Source organism: Aplysia californica, unplaced genomic scaffold, assembly GCF_000002075.1.
Source record: "Aplysia californica isolate F4 #8 unplaced genomic scaffold, AplCal3.0 scaffold00584, whole genome shotgun sequence".
NCBI lineage: Eukaryota > Metazoa > Mollusca > Gastropoda > Aplysiida > Aplysiidae > Aplysia > Aplysia californica.
Genome location: NW_004797854.1, coordinates 24,343 through 48,990, shown reverse-complemented (window position 1 = coordinate 48,990; position 24,648 = coordinate 24,343). Strand labels below are relative to the sequence as shown.

General features: G+C 38.4%; 2 protein-coding genes across 2 annotated transcripts in view; both read left to right on the top strand.

Moving 5' to 3' along the window:
• Positions 1-679: 679 nt before the first annotated feature.
• Positions 680-24,648, top strand: part of LOC101861839 (integrator complex subunit 8) — a 28,745-nt gene continuing 4,776 nt past the window's right edge. Inside the window, exons 1-19 of the mRNA XM_005107185.3 lie at positions 680-795; positions 7,228-7,460; positions 7,969-8,115; positions 8,367-8,469; positions 9,083-9,229; positions 9,844-9,909; positions 10,895-10,955; positions 11,321-11,503; positions 11,933-12,025; positions 12,967-13,113; positions 13,339-13,430; positions 13,851-13,983; positions 14,476-14,540; positions 15,350-15,540; positions 16,971-17,107; positions 17,408-17,530; positions 18,766-18,973; positions 23,757-23,866; positions 24,538-24,643. Of these exons, the coding sequence (XP_005107242.1) occupies positions 7,337-7,460; positions 7,969-8,115; positions 8,367-8,469; positions 9,083-9,229; positions 9,844-9,909; positions 10,895-10,955; positions 11,321-11,503; positions 11,933-12,025; positions 12,967-13,113; positions 13,339-13,430; positions 13,851-13,983; positions 14,476-14,540; positions 15,350-15,540; positions 16,971-17,107; positions 17,408-17,530; positions 18,766-18,973; positions 23,757-23,866; positions 24,538-24,643 (2,236 nt within the window). The 5' untranslated portion in view covers positions 680-795; positions 7,228-7,336. The remainder of the gene's footprint in view (positions 796-7,227; positions 7,461-7,968; positions 8,116-8,366; positions 8,470-9,082; positions 9,230-9,843; positions 9,910-10,894; positions 10,956-11,320; positions 11,504-11,932; positions 12,026-12,966; positions 13,114-13,338; positions 13,431-13,850; positions 13,984-14,475; positions 14,541-15,349; positions 15,541-16,970; positions 17,108-17,407; positions 17,531-18,765; positions 18,974-23,756; positions 23,867-24,537; positions 24,644-24,648) is intronic.
• On the top strand, positions 3,678-4,313 carry LOC101863772 (piggyBac transposable element-derived protein 4-like). Its single transcript, XM_005107194.1, has one exon. It carries the CDS (start codon positions 3,678-3,680, stop codon positions 4,311-4,313), a length of 636 nt encoding a protein of 211 aa, XP_005107251.1.

Below are 24,648 nucleotides of genomic sequence, written 5' to 3'. Positions count from 1 at the left end.
TCTTCTTCTTCTTCTTCTTCTTCTTCTTCTTCTTCTTCTTCTTCTTCTTCTTCTTCTCCTCCTCCTCCTTCTCCTTCTCCTTCTCCTTCTCCTTCTCCTTCTCCTTATTATTATTATTATTATTATTATTATTATTATTATTATTATTATTATTATTATTATTATTATTATTATTGTTATTGTTATTATTGTTAAAGAGCATTGATGCTGTCTGCTTCCCAAAGTGGATTACATTATTCACTGAGATACAAAATTAATGTTTCACTTTAAGAAAAAAAATTGTTTGTGTAGAACATGTGGAGAGAGAGCGAGCGAGCGAGAGAGAGAGAGAGAGAGAGAGAGAGAGAGAGAGAGGGGGGGGGGAAGGGGGGAGGGAGAGAGAGATCCGAGAGAGTCATGCTGACAGAAGACAGACATTTTGTTTATTTTTCAATGGTCTTACTAAATAATCAACTAAGTTGACACTTTTTGCTCTACATATCGGCTAGCGTGCCCACGAAAAAAGAATCTGTCAGCATTAAAACATATCTAGATCTAGATCTAGATTATCTAGATCTAGATTCTAGTAAATAAAATAACAACACCGATTGGGGTTCAAGATCCACGGTAAAATACGGTAAGTCGGAAATGAGTGTTCTATGCTGCTAGATCCGGAAGTGGTTGCTAATCTCAACAAAAGAAACATGGAAGAGTACCATAACAATGCAGGTGCACTCTTTCTGTCAAGTCAAATTTGATAGACCATCCATGGTGTATTGTTATTGCCTGTGTTTTACCCAGAGGATACCTCAGAAGGTAATGCTTTGCCGTTACATATGCAAAGATGATTATGTTCCTGTTATGCGAGTGAATGATTTTGATAACGAAATAGGCATGCTAGGCCTACCGGCGATTGTGTAGATTTCCACGTTAAATTCCGATACTACACGGGACATCTGACAAACTCTTTTATTCATATTTACAAGAATATATGAGGAAGCAACAATTTAAGGAAAACATTTGGTGCTTTTTCGGTAGTTCCCACCCCCCTTATTTGAGCCTGACCTACATCTAGATCTAGATCTATACGTTTGATTCGCGGTGAGCTAAGATATCGTTGATCTTGTAGTTCCGTTCGTTAAAGTCCACGATCCATCTGTTTACATCCAGAGAAGAAATGCAGAAGTCTTGAAGACCAAATACTATTTGAATTAGGCTACACAAAGAGCAGGAATGCAACCTAACTGCAAAACATCAAATTAGGATAAAATTCAGGGGGGGCATGCCCCCCTGAACCCCCCACCTCCATTATATTTTTATTAGGTCAGGGGGGCAAGCCCCCCTGAAACCCCCTACTCTTGACTTTAACGAACGAAACTACAAAATTCAAACCTAACAACTGCAAAACATTAAATTATGTTACAACCGCCCTCACATGATGCCTACACTTACACTACACCAAGGAAAGGCGAGACAGAACAGTGAGTAGATCTCGAGTCCGAATAAGAAATTTTTTTATTCGGACTCGAGTCCGAATATGAAAAAATGTTATTCGGACTCGACGGCCAACATAAATAGGCCTATTATAAAGTTTAAAAGTTTGATTGTAGTGGATCAAAATCTGGAAATCTAAGTGAATTGAGTCAATTCAGTAGATCTAGAGCATGAGAATGAGACATGAGACTCTTGACAACCTACCATGTTGATCTAGATAGATTTGGTCAGTAGTGGCAGTGAGACAAGCAGATAGCTATTCTAGAGAACGACAACTAAACACCATTATATGACTGATATTTATACTATAGTTGGAAATGGATTGGACACACCCTGAGGAGACCCCCGACAAGCATCATCAGGCAGGCTTTAACGTGGAACCCACAAGGAAAGCGTAAGAGGGGAAGACCAAAGATGACATGGAGGCGAGCGGTACAAGCGGAAATTGAAAAAGCGGGGACATCATGGAAACAAATAGAAAAGGATGCTCAGGACAGGCTTCGCTGGAGTAATGTTGTTGATGGCCTGTGCTCCACTGGGAGTTACAAAGGGCAAGAGAGAGATTTATACTATAGTAGGCCTAACAGCCATCTTGTTTGATGCCATCGAAGGATTTTGACTTTGTCAGTCATGGTGGCACCCGACTGCACGACGGCAGCCTGCCGACTCGGATTATTTTCTTTGCAACTTGCAAAACTGTTCGGTTCGGTTACACTGTGATTGTGCAGCACCCTTCTTCCGCCCAGATTGATTCTGATGTTGTACATTACATAGACTGAGAAGAAGAAGACTAAAGGCCTACGTACGAAAGCAAGTTGAAAGTTCAACGAAGCAGTGCAAAAGATCAACCGTTTCGATCTGGAAAGTTTCTTTTAACCCTCCACGGGTCACGCCTATTGTCGCAGTGTCAGTAAATACCGATACCGCTGGTTGCGACTATTGTCACGCCACTTACAGGCATGTAACGCCCCAAACTGTCAAGATTGTAATGCTATGTTTAAAATGCTGGGACAGTTTACGCCTCATAGGAGATGTTTGACTGCCATAATTTTGAAGTGGTAGTGAGCTTTGTGCTTGTCGCGGGAGTTTTTTATTCCAATTTTTCCTCGCGTTCGTCAGTTAGCACTGAAAATGGCTGACTCAGATTCTGAGAGCGACTCAGATGTTCCTGACATATTCCTTCAAAGTGATTGTGATTCCGATGAAGAATTTCTAGGTTTCGATCAAAGAGATATTGATTTAGTTGTTCCAGGTGGTCAAATCGTAGATCTTATGAGGTTTGGCCCCCCAAACGATGGCAATATAGCTGCTGATGTTGCCGAGGGGTGGTCTAAGGAAGACATGGTGGTAAATGTACTCGCATATACTGCAGTTTCTGCCTTAAATGCGGATCTTCTTCAGAAAAGAATGCTTGATTTCTTCAAGATATTTATAGATGATGATTTCTTAGACAGGTTTAGGATTGAGACGAACAGGTATGCCAGATCTCAGCTAGGTAATGCTGGGGACAATTTGAAAGCAAAGGCAAGACTCCGTTCGTGGAAAGACACTACTGTTGCTGAACTCAAAGTGTTTTTTGCTCATTCTACTGACTGGAGTTGTTGAAAAACCAGACTTAGAGAAATACTGGATTACAAACGATCCAAAGGTCACTCCTTTTTTTTGGGAAACCATGACCAGAGACAGATTTACTCTTCTCTACTTTCAAACCTTCACTTGGTCGACTATGCCGACGATGATAACCTTGACCCCCTTTTCAAAATCAGGCCCCTGATCAAGCGTCTTCAGACTACGTTTCAAGACATATAATCCCAACAAACCCGAGAGATTCGGCATAAGGTTATTTGAGGTTTGCGAGTCGTCTAGCGGCTTCTGCTTCAACTTTGACGTGTACCATGGAATTGCAAAGGATGTGAAGGTTCCTGCAGAAACTACTCAAACATCTAAAATTGTAATGGGTCTGATGGAAACGGCTAAACTGCTTGATAAAAATAATCATTTGTATATGGACAATTACTATACCTCGGTAGAGTTGTTTGGACTTATATTACAGCACGGGACTTATGCTTGTGGCACACTTCATGCAAACAAAGTGGGAACCCCTCAAGCCCTCAAAGTAGCAAGAAGAATGGAGCCGTACCAATGTCTTTTTAGAAGAAAACAGCATGCTGGCGGTTTTATTCAGAGGGAAGAGAGATGTGAAGATGATGTCCACGATTCATCAAGCACAAGGACTGGTTATCTACCGCCCCCGACGCAATCCAGCGACTATAATGAAACCTGTTTGTGTCAAAGAGTACACCCAGTACAAGGGAGGTGTAGATAGAATGGACCAAATATCAAAGTACTATACATCACTTCGTCGAAGTCTGAAATGGTGGAGGAAACTTGCTTTCTTTTTGTTGGAGCTGGCAGCAACAAATGCCTATGTGCTGTATCACAAATTTGGAGATCCATGCGTAGCACATGAAGAAGCTATGGTTCAACTTGTGAAACAACTGGTTGCAGAAGGAAAAGCTGACATGCTTGAAGAGCTGATACGAAGACCAGGACGCCCAACAACCACTGGTGTAGCCAGAGAAGCAAGGCTCACCAACTGCCACTTTTGTGACCACATTCCATCGCAGCCAGGTGCCAACCGCAAACATCCCATGCGGGATTGCGTTGTTTGTAATCAACCAAAGAAACAAAGACAAAGGTGTAAAAGAAAGCAGACAACATTCTGGTGCCCAGACTGCGCAGTGGTTCTCTGTGTACCTCTTTGCTTCAGACTCTATCATACTGTGGAAAACTACCAACTTGCCTATCGGCGTCAGACACAGGCTGATGGGGATACTTAGGAGGAGGTGGTGGAGCAGCAGTAGAAGTTGCAGCAGCAACGATAGTTGTACATATATGTATATAGGTTAGTGACATACTTACTTGTTCCTGGTGTTATAATTCATTATTTTGATGTTGTTGTTTTTCTTTCATGACCAATTTCAGAGTTTTTGATTTTTTTTCTCCTCTTTATTACTAATAAACATCAGCAACTGCACCACCATACATGTCACCAAAACAGCACAAGTGAAAAATATACACAACACTAAACTTAGTACATATGATTTCTACCATATAACTTTGTTTTAGACAAGGTTATGAATATATTGGCATGCATACATGACATGTGGGTTTCATCTTCAGCATTGGCAGCATCACGACCACCACCACCACCATCACCACCACCACCAACAACAATTGTTAGAAAAAATTTTGCCAACTACAAAGTTTATTCTATATATAATTATCAATAGTAAAGTTACTATTTGGGATTTAGTCATATGCTTTGAAATTTGCATTTAAAAAAAAAATGATTCAGCTGGCAGGGAACAAAACATGGGAAATAATTCAGCGGGCAAAGGTCTAAAGTTTTGTGAGTACAAGAAATTAAGCACTTGAAAGAGATTGGACTCAACGGGACGCTGAGCTGCAAATGGAGTAGATCTAATTCGAGACTGCAAGGTTTGCAAATAGATACTGCGAAGTGCAGAAGCAGTGGGGAACCACCAGCAGGAAAGACTCAAAAAGGGAAGCTTGGAAACTGCCAATGCAAACCACGCACTACGCAAAATCATCACTATTTTTAGAATCGCGATCAGATGACGCGGCGGACATCCCCCTTGCGAGGTCAAACAAGATGGCAGTTACTATAAATATCGGCCAATGGCGTTTAGTTGTCGTTCTCTAACTATCTGCTTGTGGCAGTGAGTGTGGCTATTCATTTGGGCTTGGAAAAATCTTTTTATTTGGTCATAGTTTTGATAAACTACTAACTAAAAATGATAAAGTTAATATATATTTATTAACATGCTGTTGTGTCGGCCTATACTTCGTCACATTTGTGAGACCTTTTATAATGGGCTGGCATTATTCGGACTCCTGGGATGCCTATAATCTGGTCATTAGCAACTACAAAAAATGGCCACTAAAGTTTGATGACTTCAAAAGCTTGACGAGTTCCTTGAAAACTGGACTCAAAACACTTGGGGATCCCCACCTCCTTCAACTGTAAATATCTCAACTCCTATTAAAGAAATGGGTATTTTATTTGTCAAACTCAAGGCTAATTAGTAAGTTCGTCGAAGGAGTATGAGTGTTCAGTAACTTTGTTGAGAGAATTTCCGCATATTGACTACCCTCTTAGTCTTAGACGTACTACTGTAAATATGACATTGAGTGCTGTTGAAGGAAAAATTTTTAAACAATAAAAAATGTATTCTTCAAACTTGTTACCCTCTCGTCCTCCTGTCTGCCAGAATCACACATTCCGTTTCATTTAAATTAAGCCCTTTCCATCAGAATGTCACAAAGTGTGTCATTTGCACGTCACCTTATTTATTTTACACACTTCCATCAAATCCTCCAAATCCATATATATGATAGTCAAGTTAGAAATAGACATGACAACTCTTCCTTTCTTAAGGAGAATTTGAAGTGTATTTTTCGAGTGGCAGCGTGGTGTATAATTGACAAAATTTTGAATTCCGAATCCAAATCACTTAAAGACTGTTAAAAAATTAAACCCCTTTTCAATACTCATGCTTTTTCTACGTTCAGTCTCCCTTTCTGTTTCCCCAGTGTTGGTGGTGATTAATTTTTTGGCAGGGTGAATGAGAAAAGTCTGGAGATCTGAAATTCTTGGTAATACAAAAATTTAGGTGTCTGAATGAAAGCACAGATCCAGATTTAATTTTGGTTGTTCAAGAAATCTTAGTAGGTAGTGTTTGCATCTCATCAAAAGGTCCTGGGTTTGAAACCTAACAGTGACAAACATTTTTGTCCTTTCGCCTCTTTTCTGTAGTAGTAGACTCTAGTTCTGCTCTGTCATCTTGCTTTCATTTCCACTTTCTCCCCGGGCCCCCCCCCGCGGGCTGGAAGGGCTAGTGAGAAAAAAAATAGATTTTCGTCTTGGGTCCTTTCCACGGATGAGTCTTGATCTGTCCTATTCCATAAGACGGTTAACTGACAAAATTGGGTCAGTAAAAAGAAACGGCACTGGTCCGTGAAGATTAAAATCCCTAAAAAGGATAGAAAAGGTGAGATTATGGGAGGTACTAAAACAATATAAGAGCGCCGATGAGTAAAGATACGAAATCTAAAATTGATGAATGTCACTGAATTGGTCATTATATCAAAATAAGTGAACCTATTTCAATAGTTATTTATCTAATGAATAACCCCCCTGTAAAAGAGACCTGTTTTCAGCAATTGCCATAGAGTAATGTTACGTCAAAGTCATCGTTATGGAGTGTGCCTGAGGCGCTGTCCGTGGCTCTCCAGCTCAGTGGTTCCGACCAAGAACTGCTGGGAGCTACTTGCCAGAAATAAGGAATCAAAGACCCCATGGTGGACTTGAAATCACATAAAAATTCCAAATGAATTTCTTATAAAACTGAAAATACTCCAGTGAGTATAAAATCAGGAGTGCCTTCGAAATCAGAATGTGTGTTCCTGAAGGCAAGGGGCTCTATGAAGTAGGAAAATTGGTCACATATGTGTAAAAGTCAAATGTACTGCAGGCTGAAAAACTAGCAGTCGACTGCCCCTGATATCTAGCAAGGGACTGCACATAAAAAATTTATTTTGGTGGATAAGAGTTAATCCTTAGGTAAAGTGTTTGGGGAATAAGTAGCTAAATGTTTTCTCAATGAGACTGTTTGGCTATAGAATATTGTATTTCATATAACTCTTGCATTTTTTACTTTTTTTTTTCAGATTTACTTAACTTGAGCTACATTTGACATCACAACTTTGACTAGTTTGTCTTTGGGAAAAGGAAGTTTTTCACAGTTTCATTCTGAGGATAAAAGTCCATAAGATCAGCATGACAGACGCTCAAGTGCCGAAAGGAAATTCTGCAGCCCCTGCGTCGCTGCCCAATGTTTCCTGGTTTGAATTCATTTTAAATGAAAATTTGTTAAAGGAGCACCTAAATCAAGACAATCCAGGTATGCCACATTAATTCATAAGAGGACATTAGTTCTCCTTCAAAATATCTTGAATATTTTTTGTGTTTGCTTGGTACCCTTGAAGAAGCTCAAAGTAAAGTTCCGTTATCTAAATAATACTCATGTTTAGTTTTTTGTTAAATCTGCATTATATTATGTTTGGTTTGTAATTGTAGAGTCCTTTAAATTTATACAGTTGCTTGATATAATTGCGAAAAGCTAATCAATGTTCCTAATTCCCTGAACATTTATGTTCGGAAACATCCCAAAATCGAACAAAATCATCTATAAATTTAAGTGTTTTTTGGGGGTTAAAGTATCGTGTTTGATTTACAATATTGTTCATTTTTGTTGTTTGAAAAAGACATTTTTTTCTTGAGCTTAAAGTAAAGTAGTCAGTAAAGTACTTTTTGAAGTTGGATTCGTAGTAGTAGTAACTTTTGAAAGTATTGAGACTGAGTTAAGTTTTCAAATTTTGACCTATATGAAACTTTTGATCTTGTTTCAGATCCGCCAGCATGTCAGCTCATCATGCAGTTCCTTCAACAAGCAGAGGTAGAGATGACATCTGTCATTCAAACAGCGAATGAAAAGCTGGGTAAAGTCCAAGGCCCACCGGGTGCTGTGCCTATACCAGTGAATAAAGTGGAGGAAGGTTTGTGATGAGTGTCTAACAACACTTGAGAATAGCCAGAAAATTTACAAACTCTGCAGTAGATACTCTTTAAGTTTAATATTTCATTGTTTTTTTCGTGCTTTGGCTATAACATTCTTCCCCTAGAACATACTTTTTACTCAGTTGAGTGGAATACCTTGATTGTAGGATTTGTGTAAAATGCTTTTTATATGTATTTTAGTAATTAAATCTGTTATCAAGCCTTTTATTCTCTTTTTTTTTTTGCTCAGAGCCAAAACCAGTAGAGCCCACAAAGAAAGTTCGTGCGCTTCGACTTTTGGCCTTGAAAGTTGGCAGTCATCTACATTGGAACCTCATGGTTATGGAGAAAGGGTGAGAGTTGCTTCTAATGGAAAACAAAAACTTACTTGTTTTAAAGAGTCTTTTTTTGTCCTTAAGAAAATATTAACATACGATTTTCTTCTCAAAATTCTTGCATTAAATGTTTGTAGGTGCATCTGATTTTTAATGATTTATTGTGGTGTGAGCTGCTTTTAAGTTAGAAAATGTTTCTGTTAGTGTTGTTGAAAGGAAATATAGTTTCTCCTACCCTTTGTTTGTGCCTTACTGATTAGAGAATGTAAAGAGGAACTTTGAGTCGAATTATTTTAAGTAATTGAAATTAGTATCACTCGTCACCTTTGTGAATATTGTGCTACCAGATGGTGAAAACAATATACTTAATATCTTGTCAAGTATTGGCACAAACAATGTTTTGTTATGAAACTAACCTTAAAATTGAGTGGTTTGTACCTTTTATGCTGAGAATATGAACTTTTTCTTATAGGGGGGAACATTTTAAGATCATAACTGCAGCTAGTTTTCTTGATTTTTTCTTTTTTCTTTTTACATTAATGATTTTTTACTTTCTATGTTTCTACTGTTATGATAATGATAAACATACAGATTTTGCTGAGCCCAGCTGTCGCTTTCTTCTGTTCTGTAGGGTTCCCACGCCAATACTGCAGGCTCTCCTGATTGAGTTACTGCAGGTTTGTGTGCCCGACGTCATTGACAACATTCATAACCCTGACCTGGAAGTGTCCGCTCTGTCGGAGATAGGATTCTTTGTGGTCCACTTGTTCCATCGGTGGTAAGTTTCTAGTGATCAAACTTCCTCAGCACTTATTAACTTTTATAACTTCACTGTTCTTCTATTGAACCTGGACTCGCTACAGAATTGAAGAAAAAATTATTTAATTTCAGAAGAGTACTCAAAAGCTTAAGGACTGTTATTGCATTCCCATACAGTGATTATGTGGCAACTGACTTTTACTGACATTTTAAGAGATATTGTGGATGACACTTTGCTTTCTGTTGGCTACTCTTATCTTCGACTTGCAGATTTCTAGGAATACAGAGCTGGAATCAGAGTGTTGTGAAGTTATTGGTATAGAAAGGAATAAGTGAGTTATGGTCTTAAATGTTAGGTTTGTGGCAATTTCTTGTTTTTTGAAGTTTTTTGTAATGAGTTTACCATCAGTTTGGCATTTAATGATTTTATGGGTTTGTAGATTAATAATTTGTTCATTTGTGCCGTAGAGATGCTAAAACATGCAAATCTTATTGTGTTTTGTGTACTTGTCATGCATCCAATCCAGTTAGGAAATATTCTACTTTTTAGTAACTGTTGATTGCCAGTCGGTAATGATTCGAATCATTGTACGTTTGTATTATGATTGCCCCCTACTTTTATTTGTTATGTAGGTGTGTTCGCAGTGTTGTGAGAGATAGCTTCCCAACAAAGCCAGTCAAGCAAGGTTTTATGACTGCGTATGTATTCTCATCATTGTTTTTGCTAATATGTGCGAACCCATTTTGTTTGTCAGCTTTCTTTATTTGGTAGTATTAGCTTACTATATCTAGCTAACTGAACTCTTTTGGAGTTTTGTGTTTTGTAACAGTATCTGAACCATTTTGTTCTGGGGTTGTTTTTTTCATCTTTTCTTTAATTCAAAGGAATTTTTAAGATCTAAACAATTACTGCTAATCATGAAGTGATGCTAAAGGAACAGATTGCTTATCGTCTTCTGATGGAGTATTTGATTTTTTCTTTGATGTGTTTACTTTTGTTAAGTTTTCTGTTAAGGTGATCATGTATACATCGTACATGTCTGACCCTAAACGTGAATGTACGTGAACATTGAATTTCAGAAAAGTGGGAAAAAACCCCGGCTAATTTCTTTCTTGTCGTGTACAAGTTTTGTGGCAGATTTTGTGTATAATGTTCTTTTTTACATATTGCAATATCACTAATTTTAATTACTATTATGAATAATATAATCTTAACCCTTTGAACCCTAAATCTTGAAATTTCTCAAATCTCTATCCCTGGACATTTTTTGCAAATTTCATCAAAGTTCACGAGGGCAAATACACAAAAAGACTGAGGGGAAGAACATGGAGAAATAAACACACATGTGTTTGCTCCCTTGTTTACCTTATTCCAAGGTGGAAATATTGTAAGGCAACAAACAAGAAATAAAGAGAGTGCTTTTGATGGACTACACAGGGTAGTCCGTGCCCCAGTGAACCGGCCTTACGGTTTTCAGCAAAATATTGCCCAGGCCGTAACGGGTTCAAAGGTTTAAACTAAAAAGAAAGTGTTTTACATAATTTGGCAGATACGCAGTAAGAGTTGGACACCAATGTTATGCTTTCAATAATTATTCAACAATCTCGTATTTGAGATTTTGTTGGAACTTTAGCTCGAGACCAATTAGTCGATAAACTGGAAACTTGTGTTTGCCTCTCCTAGGCCTGGCCAGGTGGATCCAGCAATAGCCATGGCTCAAGCTGCTGACACCATCATCAGAAAGGTATGTTGGCAGAAATGCTGTTGTATTTTGTCTAACTGTTATGAGGTCAATCTCTTTGTCTCTTTTTTCATTTTGTAGATGCAGACCACATATCTCGTGCTTTTGCAAATGGTAGGTAGGTGCTATGATGTGGTCTGTCAATTTTACATCTTTAATCAGTAATACTCCTGACCTAGTCACTTTTGTGGTGAAGTGTGAACTGTATGACTCTTCACAGTAAACTTCCACTAAATTCAAAGTTCCTCGTATTTGTTTTCCTGTCGACCTGGTTTTATTTTCAGTCTTTTTTCTGCCTCTCGAATAGCTGGCTTATTTCAAAATAGCTAATTATTTCGTTTTCAATTTTTTCCTCTTTCATGATGTAGTTCAAAGAGGACCTCCCTGCATCTATCAGCTTTCTGGAAAACTGCCTGACATTATTAGAGACGGAGCATGACAGTGCCCGCATGCCCACATCAGCTTGCTTCAGCCTGCCCAGGGAGGAAACAGATGCTCAGTTGCTGTGGCAGAACACCCAAGATGTCCCTGCTCAAGAAATGACCTGTCAGGTATCTTACCAAAACTGGAAATACTCTATTCTGTATATAAACATGTAAAATACCTTCAAAATCGGAATGTGGCTGCCTGAAGGCAAGGGGTCCCATAAAGAAGGAAAAACGGTCATATATTATGTTAAAATCAGCTGTACTACAGGCTGAATAACCAGCCGTCAGCTTCCCCCGAGGTCTAGAAGGGGAATGCAAAGAAGAAGAAAAAGAGGTATCCTTTCATCAGCCCACTGTGTAGTATAAAGTATCAATATTTCTTTCAGAGTTTGTAAGTTCCTATAGTCTGTGGTCCACTAGGCATAGTATGTACGTTGAGGTGGCTTGTGAAGTGGTAACTTTGTGTTTTACACTTCAGTTTGCTGTTAAAGCCATTTTAGATTTGAGTGGCTGGAAGATTTGTTTGAATTTTCTGAAACTGCTATTTCACAGATCTGCTTTGACCTTGGCGCAGTGTACTTTTTCAAAGGTGAATACAGAAAGGCATATGAAAAGTTCAGAGTTTGCAAACAGTTGCACAATCAGGTTTGTTGACTGTTGTTTGACATATCTAGATTTTCATTTTGTATTCAAGGGTGTGCTTCACTGTTTTATTTTGTCGTTATTTAGTTTTGTGAAATGATCTAGTTTTGACTTTTTTTTCTGTTTGTTGAGTCATTTTTCTCTCAGGCCTGTACTATTTCAGTAAAAAAACTGAGCAATGTTTTCTTTTAGCAATTCTGTCTGTTCTCAATAAATTGCTTACCCTTCACAAGTTACTGCCCCCCTCCCCCCCCCCCCCCCCCCCCCCACACACACACACACACCTGGAATAATAGGGATGTCATTGTCTTGCTTTTGCCACATTTGTGAAGTTAATAAAATTAAGCTTTAAAAAAATCAGTGAGTAATTACTTTTTGACTCTTTGATCGTTGACAGCTTATGGATTCTTTATGTATTTTAGTAGAGTATGACTGGCCATAGAAATGTCTCTTTTGGAGCTGGGAGAACAGAGAGTCTTTGGAAATTTGATCAGATCCGAGGATTTAATTTTGCAAAAAGTTGTTTGGAATTCTTAACAGCACCAGCAGTATGTCCAGAGTCATCAGCTAAATTTTTCAAATGGCCTAAGCCTAGAAAACAACATTTTTCAAGAGAGAAAAAAAAGCTGTTTTAATTGTTTTGCAAACTGGCCCTACTTTATGTATAATTCCTTTCTTTTTTAATTAAGCGCGCTGAGAATTTGAATTTCGACCAAGTATTTCATGAGAATATGCTACATATACCTTGGATTAAGAAAGTGCAACAAAGAAAACTTTAAAATTTTTAGACTTAATATACAGATGAAATGTTTTGTTTCTTTTGTCAATCTACTCTCTCTTTAAGGGTTAAGTAGTGCAAAGAAAGCTTTCCCTTTACCTATTTTCTCCACAGTCACAGAAGCTACAAAGCTAACTTGTTCATCAATATAACTGTTTATTCACAGTTGAAAAGTCCAGTGTACTGTTTCATTGACTTGGATCGCCTCCGAGGCTACCTCACCAGCTGTAGTAGTTTGCTCGGTGTCACATCAGATACAAAATCAACCAATCTCTTCGACAGAGTTGAATTGTCAAGGAAAAAAGACTTCCAGGTGTGTAATTTGTGTACATTTTAGGTCATTCTTTCATTAAATCTATATATTAGATTAAAAATATTTGATTCTGTGCTTTTCATATTGGTAGAAGATACTTTAATGTGGTTGTAATTTTAGTCTGTGGCTTCATTTTTTATTTGCTTATAAGTGGAAAAGATCAATGAAACTGAAAATCACTTTTCTATTCCTTGTTTACCATTGTTGTGCATTTTCTTCTGAAAGGGCATTGTTGAAATTCTCTGTGAGGATAATTTGAAACAAGAGCTGGATATGGCCTACAGAGGAAATCTTCAGGAGGAGCTTCTCAAGAGACAGTGAGTGTTCGAGTTTTTACCCTACTACTACTCCCCTAACCACCATTTTTTTACAGTGTACGAGCAAAAATAAGGACATTTTTAAAAAACAACTCTTTCTTTGTATTGTGTCTTCTTCAGAAAGAAATGAAAACCTTCTGACAATTACAGTGTATAAAACGTTTCACTTCCGTGAACTCTTATAATTGTTCCACTTGGTTAGCCTTTGACACAAAGTTTTGTGTGTAAGTAAGGATGGTGATAATTTTCTTTAGAAGTATTTTGAAGGTATCAAATCGTTGATGTTTTGCCTAATTTTAAAGTTAAAAGTTGTGCGTGCTCATTGCAGGGGTCTATTTTGTGAAATAGGAGTGAGAGAAGTGCTCCTTATGATTTTAAGGCTCAGTCACTTAAGAATTTTTCCTGTCTTCCTCCTGTCAGGATGTCTACGCTGCATGTTAATGTATACTTGTGCAATGTAGTGCGAACGGTCGTGGAGGGCAAGGCTTTAGTTTCGCCCATTCTGGAAACCCTCAAGAATGCTGACTCGTACATCCTGACGTTTCTCATTGAGGTAGGCCTCAGGTTTGGTTCTTTTTCTATGTCCACTTTTGTCCTTATAATTTGTGCTAGCTGTTTTATTGGTTTATAATATAGCCGGATTAAAGTTCAAACAGAGAGGTTTGTTAAAGGGAATAAGGTATGCATATACCTTTAGAGATAAATGCTCTTACTCTTGAAATTAAATTCACTTTCAGTGTACGATTTGAAACAGGTAGATTCCTTCTCATTAATTTGAAAATCTGTATTTTTCGTAGGACTGTGCTCATCAAAAGTATGTGTACAAGTGTTTCTTTCCTGTGATGTATGTCATTTATGGTCCACATTCATGAAATCCAAGTTAAAGCATCAGCATGCTAAAAACTTCAGAAGCTTTACGTGATTTGAGGAGGGGTGAAGTGATGAAAATGGGCTGTTGTAGTAAAGAATCATTTAATTGCTAAGAAATGACAGTGGGATTTCCATGACATTCTTTTAAGATTTGCTTTCATTTGTCTTCTGTCAGTTGCTCAGCAATGTCATGAAGGGAGCTTCCACCAACCAGAGATCAAACTTGAAGTGCTTCATTTGGTGAGTTTTGGTCAATCATTATACCAGTTGCTGACTTAAAGATATGAAGTGAATTAATGGTATCATTTGCATTGTTTTGAATCTATTTGACTTTTGCTGTATTTGAGAGTTCCTTCTGTGCCTTGTAAAAGTCAACTCTTTTGCTTTCCCGGCCCCACCCCTCCCCTATATATACATATTATATGATATATATGCTAGTACATGCATATACAATGTAATTGTGCCTCCCCCCCGGGCGGTGCCACTGACTGAAGTGTCTTTAAGCTGTTCTCAAAGGGGGGATATTTCTCATTCTAATGCACAGTAAAATTGTAAATGGACTGATCGAACAATGTCATGCTTTTACCTGTGCCTGAACTACAACAGGAAATTGCTGCTTTTCCTTTCCTAATCCTTACTATTGTCATTTTCCTCTACTTCTTTTGTATGTTTGTCACGCTCTTGTGACCCGTTATTTCCGGGGTGCCTTGATAGTCGAAGCAGACTTTGTACTGTTGAAGCTAGAGAGGTGAGCAGAGTAAGTCTGATTCCCAGTAAGGATTTCTCTGTTGACATCCACCCCTTGGCACTCATATGACCTTATGCAGTTGCGAGCACCATAAAACCTCTACTAAAACAAATTTAATTGTGCAAGACTACGGAAAGTTGTCTTTCAATGTCTATAATTATTATCAATACTATCAAGACTCAAATATGTGATGTTGAAAGTTATCTACGCTTCTTGAATTTGCCGCTGACCTTGCAAATCGTGTAAATATCTGTTTGCAGTAAAATAAAAATTGTTATTTTCATTTTCGTTCTTTCTGAAGGCACTTAATCGAGCTACTGCCTGTAGAGAGTGCATTTTCTCAGCATGTCTTAACTTCTGATCTGGCTACCTACTTCAATGAGGCTGAGATTGCTGAACTGGCTGTCGATGACGTTGACAGCAACAATTTGTACCTGCACGATATGGCCATGGAGGATGCTACTGCGATGACCAGTTATCCTTCTACCAGGGGTAGGATATATGTCATCATGATTTCATTATGTTTTTTATCAGTGATTCTGATTGACTTTCACATATTTTATACTCATTTTCTTAGTAAATAATATTTTGTTATAGACATCATTATGTATGAATATGACCTTTTGGTAGGTATCACAAACTGGCAGTGCGCCCCCGTATTTTTACCCTCCTAAAACAACGTGTGATCATGCAAACACACAGACACTTGATATATATCAGAAAAAGAGGAGCTTTTCCTCTTTTTAGTGGTATTATTTATTTGAATCAACGATTCTTTTGAAAGCGAAATCTTGCGGGATAAAAGACAACACTATCGGGGTTTTCACTGTAGCGGCCGTGCGTTTCGTGTATTGATTTTTAGTGTGACCTGGGTTGAACAGGAACGGGGAGCATATGGTATTAAATACTGCAATCTGATTCGTCGATATTTCAAGATGAGAAGACGCTCTTTCCGCTGATATATTTCTAAAGACTCGTTAAAGAATTAATAGAAGAGATTTGTGTGTGAAAACTTTCGGTGCTGTTTTTTTATGGAACCAGTGATCGGACTGACTACAGAAATATATCGGCAGAAAGCTCATTCATTCCTCTTCAAGAATAACACAGCCATTATACGCAAATAAACACCGGACGCTCCCCGTCGGCTCGCAAGCAGGGCACCATCGCCCCGGTTTTGCATAAATTCTCTCTCCTTCCCTTCATCGCGGCCAGGCACGCAGCCGATAAGCCGGTGGTCGCGAGTGGTGAATTTAACCTCCCGTTGTATTTCTTGTCGTTTTGGTCAAAAAGCCATGTTTACGTCAATAAATTTCCATCTTCTGGTTATTTGATAGCCCTGAAAAAAATGAGCTTGTTGTCTATGTGCATAGGTGTGTGTCTACAAGTTTTTGTGAATGTCCATTCAAATTTAAGAATGTTGTGACATCTCAAAGTGTAGACATTTCGCAATTAAAAAACTATAACTTTTTTCTGCAACTTCAGATGTTCATAACTTTGTTAAAAATGAAGCTATTTGTATAAATTTGGTATCAAAATGCTCAGAATGATAAATTCTATGAGGTAGTGTAGTTAACTATGAAATCAGAGGACTTTGAAATTTCAGTTTGTGGTACCTACTTTTGGTGTGTTTATATAATTTATCTTCAGTTTTTTAGAATTTTGTTTATTGAGTATTCTGATGTAGCTGGCTTCTTCTACTTATCTTAACTGTTCACAACTATTTTAAAGAAATGTCCTCCACATGTATGTGATGTAATAGCGCTGACGATATCATGAAATACTACATGTAGTATTAATTAGAACTGAGAAATTGGGATGACTCAATATTTGTTGTAACCATTGCTGTTTGTCCAAAGTTTCAAAGTTTCAAGCTGACAAGACCTGTCTGAGCTATTATAAATTACCCTCATATGTTCTTTCAGAATCTTCTTACAACATGAGCGATGTTGAAGGTCAACTGCTGGCCGTCTATGACCCGAAGCTCATCAAAGACATTTTGACGGAGATGTATCAAAATAGAGGCCTCAATGCCATGCAAATTATCTCTCTCAATGAAAAGGTAGGAAGCAGTTAAATTTTAAGAAATGTTGCCTAGTCTTATATGTGTTGTGTTTTGTTTCAAGCATAGTTTTGCTTTTACAATGAAAAAAGTTGTAAGAATTGTCACATCAATCGGCACTTACTAATTTTAATACTGTTTGTATATTTTTTAAATAGTAAAAAGGATGGGCTTTTCAGCCATATATTCTTAACTTGAATGTTTTAGTAAAGTCAGTTCGAAAATGTTTTTCAAAGTTTTAAAATTTTAAGCAAATATATGAGTTCAAATTATTCATCTATCATTTCTTTCCCCCTATAGTGGCAAGTCCCTAAAGAATTAAGACAGATGTTGGAATCTTCCAGCATGGATAAAGTGCGAGAGTTTGAACGCATCTACATCTACATTCTGGTGGCCAAGGCAAGACATTGCATGGATCTGAGGGTATGATTGAATTAGACTAGCTTTTTTTAAAAACTGTCACCTGGTTTTTTGTCATTTCTATGACCAAAAATAAATCAAATTTATGTTTAACTTCGACTTGTTCACTACCATGGCTATTTTTTCAACTGAGATTTCTTCTCTTGGAAAGGAAATGCTATTTGTTTGTTTTTAAGAAAATGCACGTGAGAAAGCAAAGACACCACTATAACCTTTTAAATGCTCATCCCGACCAATCTTACAAATTGAATCTTTTTTTTTTTTGTAATAAAATACTCCGTAATTGTTGTTCTTCTTTATGTGAACTGGTGGGCTGTAAGCTGAAAACCAGTTTCTACATCATAAAGAAGATTGTGAGGAATGTTTGATGCATGTCCTTGTAATAGTTTAGGATTGTATAACTGTGTGATCACGTTTAAGCTAGACTGAAGAAGTATAGGAAGAGATAAGTTACAACTTAAATCGTGAATTTCTTTTCTCTTGTGGACTGGGTTTGCTTCATGGATAAAAGATGGCAATGTTGAATTGTACAAATTTGCCCACCAAGTAACTTTTTTCCCTCCAATTATGATCCCTTTCTTGACCTTTCAGTACTGCCATTGTCTGGGATAAACTTCGTGAACTGAACAGTTTGCCATTACTCTATCAACTGGGTTTTTTCTATTTTGTGTAGCCAGTATATTTCTGTGAACAATGGGTGTTTGCCTATTCTTAATAAAGTGGCCTGCAGGACTGGATTTTTATTAATAAAGTTAAAAAAACTCATGCTTTCGGACCCATCCATACCTTTGCAGTTGGCAGGAAGGTGCTACTTATTGGGTCTTGATCCCTTTGTATTCATCTCTTTCAGCTCTGTTTTGTCTTTTTCCCAACTGAATGACTATTATGTGTTGGTGTTACCTGTACTTGCCTGTTGGTGCCCCCCCATTCCCTTCCTCATCCTTACTATCATCATTTTCCTCTACTTCATCTGTATGCTTGTCACTCTCTTGTGAACTGCTATTTCCGGGGTGCCTTGATAGTCAAAGCAGACTTTGTGCTGTTGAGGCTGGAGAGGTGAGCAGAGTAAGCCTGATTCCCCGTTTGGACTTCTATTCTGACATCCACCCCTTGGCGCTCATATGACCTTAAGCAGTTGCGAGCGCCGTAGAACCTTACTAAAACCTAAACTGTTCCTTGCCTCAGCATTAGGATGTGCCCACACACGTTGATGTGATTTACTAAAATCAAATTCACAGATTTATGAGAGGGCACGGCAGCTTCTCCGTGTGGCAGAGTCCATCCTGTCTGATCTGTCATACGTTGGGGCCAAACACGTGGGCTGGCAGGTGCTGCTGGCTGAACTGAGCCAGTTTTCCTTCAACCAGATGGTCAGCGAGGAGCTCAGCATGCCGGACCTGGTCATGCAGGCGAAGCAGTGCATCACGCTCATACGCCTGGGTCAAGGTAAAAAGAAACATGGCTGGTGACTGTGGTGCTCTTGTCTACAGAGTTGATCAAACGGGCGGTTCATAGGTCATCTGGTTTGGTCTGCTCCCCTTTATTTTTTTCAGCGATAGTCAATGCATGGAGAAACATTAGCGCTGAAAAGTGTCGCAGATCTGGTAGGTGGTGGTGATGACTGTTGTTCTGTTCTGCTTCCTGGTGAAATATAATACCAGTCATCGTGCTAACCCACTAGCCTGCCAAATCTGTCCCCGTAGAATTATGCAAATTTAGATGGCCATATTATGCAAAAAAGCAAAATTATGCAAAAATTATGCAAGTTATCGTTACACCATTCGCGACATGTTTTGCATTTTTTCAGCAAGAATTTTCATAATTTTCATGTTTTATGTACAGAAAAATTGAAAACAAAAGGTGCTACAGAACATATCAGTATCAGTAATTTGTCATGTATTTGGAAAGAAAACAATACACATCAGTCAGAATAAAAAACAACCAAAAAATATAATCTCTGTAACTTTCAGCTGTAGATCTAGATCTCTATAGAGGAAAGGAAAATGTCAACAAACCCCCCCCCCCCGAAAAAGGACGTCTGGACCTCTGATGATGGCACTTTACTAAAACCAGGGACACCTGTCAAACATGAAACATCAGCAGACATGAGAACAACAACTTTTGATGTATTGAAAAATTGAACATGCTCAGGAAACAAATCCCAACCCATAACCAAGATCTTCTAACAAGGGAAATGACCAACTTGTCACTTAAATGTGACTTATTACGGTGATTACTTCCATTTAGTCACATGGCGAGGTGTTAATTAAATGTTTTTTGAAAAAAAGGGAAAAAAACGTGAAAAAACGCGGGGAATCCAAAATTCGTCCCTCTAAACACGTACTAACGTAAGCCACATCTGACCCGAAATCGAGTTATAGCAATCACGCGATTCCCTTTATCCGATACTACATCCTCTCAAAAGATGGTAGGAATCGAGCAATAAATAGCTGAGATATAGTCGATTCCAGTTTGAACGTATCCCACTTGCCCACAAAAAGATACAGCACGTACTAACACACTGTTGGTTACGTTAGTTCGTGACACACACTTTGACCCAATGTTGTGTTTTTATTATACGGCACACACTAACGTAAGCCACACTGCCAGGGCTAAGCCTATGGCAATAAAAACATCATGCAGCACTTCTAGAGAGCGGGAAGACAAGCTAAACTACACACGTGAGCAGCGTGCTTCGTGTGAGGCAGTGAAGGCTCAGACTCCACTTCTTGAAGTCCCTTTTTACTCGTCCTTTGTTTACAAATGGGATCCCGCTCTGAAAAACCACTCTTTCTTTGACATGTAGCCCTACTGTTCAAACTCTGATTGACATTCAGAACCCTGGTGAAGTCTTAAGCTTACAGACTGCAGAAAGTCATGGGTGTCCTTCTGCCACTGAGAACTTTAAGGGACAAATAGATGCATGTATGTGCTTCAAGGACACTGATATGCTTAGTAAGGCAGGCAGTGATGAAATGTCAGTGTGAGGCTACGACTCAGATGGCGATCCGGAATTCAATCCTGGAACATGCGAGGTCAAAAGGTGCAATGCTGAAGTATGGGCGGCTTGTCCTGATTGTGAAATCCTTCTTTGCTTTGATCATTTCAATAAAGAGATTGCATCGTGAGTTCAACATGAAAAAAAAGCAGAAGAAGGTCAAAGGAAAAAATCAACAACATGTAAAAGCTGTAGGTAGGCCCTCAAAGTTTAAGATTCCCACTGGTGTGAATATGAACACTGATGCTCCCGATCAGTTTCAGACAAAGGAAACAGTCATTGATGAGGGGGGAGGAAGAATGCAAAGATCAGTTCCCGAGCAGTACACAGTGGAGGGAAGTGAGAAAGAACTCAGAAAGGAAAAGAAACTCAGATCAAATAAACAGAAGGAAGCCAAAATGAAGAGGAATTTGGGACAAGAGTTCACAAGCATGTACCACATGTTCATCCAGGAATGGATACCAAGGACAAGGCCATCAAGCTTCACTACATAAAACGATGTATTCAAAAGTACAAATCTGTCAATCCACCGACCCAAGAAAGACCAGTGCTCTCTTTGTGTCAATTATCACCAAGGAAATGAAGAAACAAAGAAAGGTCTTACGGAAAAGTTTGAGATCCATGTGGGAGCAAAAGAAAAGGTCAGGGAAATAAAGCATCTATGCAAGAAAGAAGCTCAGGAAAGTGAAAACATTCTCTGTGCAAGTTTTGATTTGCAGCAGGTCATTTACCTCCCTATGACTCAGGAGAGCGCCATCTTTTACAAAAGGAGAATTTCGAACTACAACCTGACTTTCTATAACATTGCTAACAGAGATTGTCACTGCTTCACTTGGGATGAAACGCAAAGCAAACGTGAACCCTCGGAAATTTCAACTACAGTCCACCGTGCCCTGGAATTTTATGACAACCGTGGCATGAAAAAAGCTTTTCTTTTTGCCGATGGATGCAGTGGTCAGAACAAAAATTCGATTACACCTTCGATGATGTTGTATACTGTGAACAATAGTGTGAATCTTGAAGAGATTTCATTGAGGTTCTTTGAAACAAACCATGGTCAGAACGAGGGTGATTCTGTACACAGTGCAACAGGACATGCCCTGAAGAGGGCTGGGGATTTGTTCCTTCCTTCTCAGGTAGCAACAGTAATGTCTCTCGCTCGACCTCAAAAGCTTCACCTGGTGAATCAGATGCAGTCTAAAGACTTTCTGGATCTCAAAGGCTTATCAAAGGACTTGAGAATCCTGGACGCACGAAGAGGATCTGATACGGAAGATACATTTTCATGGAACAATATCATGGAACTGCGAGTCACTAAAGAACAGCCAGATAAAGTCTTCTACAACAAGACGAGCCACTTTGACATTTAATTCAAAAGCCTGTCCCTCAAGAGACTGAAGAATAGTGTAAAGGACTGTGCACTTCAGAAACTGAACTCAGGACCAACAAACATTTCGACAGAAAAATTAACTGATTTGGTTTCACTCTGTTCTGGTCCCACACCAGTAATTAAACTGGAAGAGCACAAAGCTTTTTATCTTTCCTTACCCCATGAGTTATAGTTGGCTGTGAAGGTCTCCTTTGGGGCGAAGCTATTTTACTTTGTTCGCTAAGGTGTAACTCCAGCTTAAGTATATGGCAGTCAAGTTATGACACAAAATGTATTTAATTTCACATTTTCTACTTTATTTCTGAGTTACTGCTTATTAGTCTTTGAAATATGTCATTGAATTTACATCTGTACAGCAAGATCATGTTCCCAATACGCCTAAGTGGAGCTCTAACTCTAGTAGAAATGTTCCCTGAATTCTATATTATTTGTTTTTGCAAATTTGAAAATTTAGTGAGCACATAGATCTACTAGCTCAAGTTTTTTGTAGCTTGTTTTATTTTTAGTAAAACACTGCTTCCCATATTAAACAGGATAGTGTTTCACAAAAGAATAGTCCATATTGAAACGTTTGTTTAAGCAGTAGATAGCTGCAGTGATTATTTAATTTTAAGTTGATTTTTTGATCATGTACAGTTGGCGTCTGTATATTCCGAGTTGTTGTTAACATTGTCATTTGTTACAGATAATACAACCCGTGAATTTTAAACCAAATCGATCTTTCTTTGTATTTTTATTGTTATTTGGAAGTTACCATTTAGGCGTAAGCCACGCAATGAACGCATTATGCTTTAGAATACAAAAGCACGTACTAACGTATCCAACAATCTAGTAACGTAAGCCACACATCGAGGCTTTCACTGATGTAGCACGTACTAGCGTATTGGACAAAAAGGTCATTTTTCCTTCAAAACCTACTAATCTCACAAAGATGCTTCTAGCCAATTGAAAAGTAATTGGACCACACACGTTATGTCAAAATATTAAGGGCAGGGTCGGATATTTGACGCCACAATGGGATGGTGAAAATCGCTCAAATCTTTAAACGTCTCTCCTGCAAAACTAACAAAATGTGGCTTACGCTAGTACGTGTTTTGAGGGACGAATTATGCCAGTGTTGCAGAATTACGCGAAAAAATGCGGCCGCACAATTGCATAGTCCTACGGGGACAACCAAATTCAGGGTGATCAAAAAAAAAACGTATCATCTTTTTGTCAATATTTTTCTCCACACTGAAGCTTTGTGTTTCAAACTTGAACACTATATTTGGCAGCCAAAAGGAATTTGTCTGATATTCATTTGAGAGAATTCCACAGAATAGTTTTGCTTTGTATAACGCATAAGAAAACAACCCATATTTAGCCTTGTCCCCATGACGCTCCAGTTCGCATAAGGCCTGCTCCTAAAAGTCTCAACGATTGCGCCATATTGCGAGCTACAGCAGTCTAACAAGTCAACCGAAGTTTGCAAATATTGTTTTTCTCAAGTTTCTTTTGCCAGCTGAGATCTTGGCTGACTTTAGGAAAGATCAGAGAGCTTTTTGTATTGAACATTACCTCGCCTCCAACTCCTCATCCCTGGCATTTCATAAGTTTCGCTCAAGGTATGGAAAAAATGCTTTAAAGCGTCCTCAAGGCCTTCTTTGATGTCATGGCCAGAGATGTTCTGTCAGTTTGAATCTATAGAAAATCAGATTTTTTTAAAATTCCTGGACTCTATCATATGTTACTGTCTTAAAACTGCATCTAGCGAAGTTTTACGCTAAGCAGTCTATTTGTACCGTCTTCATCCATCCTGAAGTCTTTCTATTTCTTACCCGAGCTCTTGCTTCAATCGCCAGATATAACTCCCAGTATAGAAGTCATTGAGCACTGTTCAGCCTTCCTGTGTAACATCCGGGAGTGGGGATATCTCTCAGATCTCTGCAACACTGCCGATGGCTTCATTGAGGTGAGATTTATTTTACTCTCAAGATATTCTGGAACAAGACTAGCACTTGTGGTTTGAGTGCTTTTTTTCCTGAATTTTCTCAAAACCTAAAATATGTGATAAATCAGATATTCTGTAAGATATTTGGCACTTCACATCTCTCTTTATGTTTATTCTGTCTATCTCTCTGCTTTTCATTGAATCCTAGAAGTTTCTGAATTTTACTGCAAATGGGCCATGGTCTTGGTATTGTAGTTGCATGCAGGACATTCCTGAAGAAGGATATTCCCTCTACAAACAGGGTTTATTGGTTCGTTGATAAAGAAAAAGAAGTAGCATCTGTTTTCATTTGCATAATCTCTTTTTCTGGTGTTGCTCCCTTATCATTCAAAGTAAATCAATGGCTAGTTGTTCAATTGTACTAATCCCAGAAAGCAAAATTTTCCAGGAGCGAGAAAAAATCATTTTCACTCTTTTAACAGGTTTACCTACTTTACATATCTTTTCTTGCTTTTTTCAACATTTAGCATTTGAATTTTGACAAAATATTGCTTATTGCTTGAGTGAGCACAACGAACTATACTAAAGGTTGAAAACGGCTATTTTTTTAAAATTCAAAATTTTGGGCTTAGTACATCTGATGAAATATGTTCTATCAAAATCATGAACTTGGAATGTTCAAACTGTTGCAGCTTTCCCGGTTCATGGCATGCCTGGTCAAAGAGATCGTACAAAAGAAAAATGTACGCAAGCAAGCTCGTGAGCTGTGGGATGCTGTCCTAGGAGTGTATCAACCAGGTATG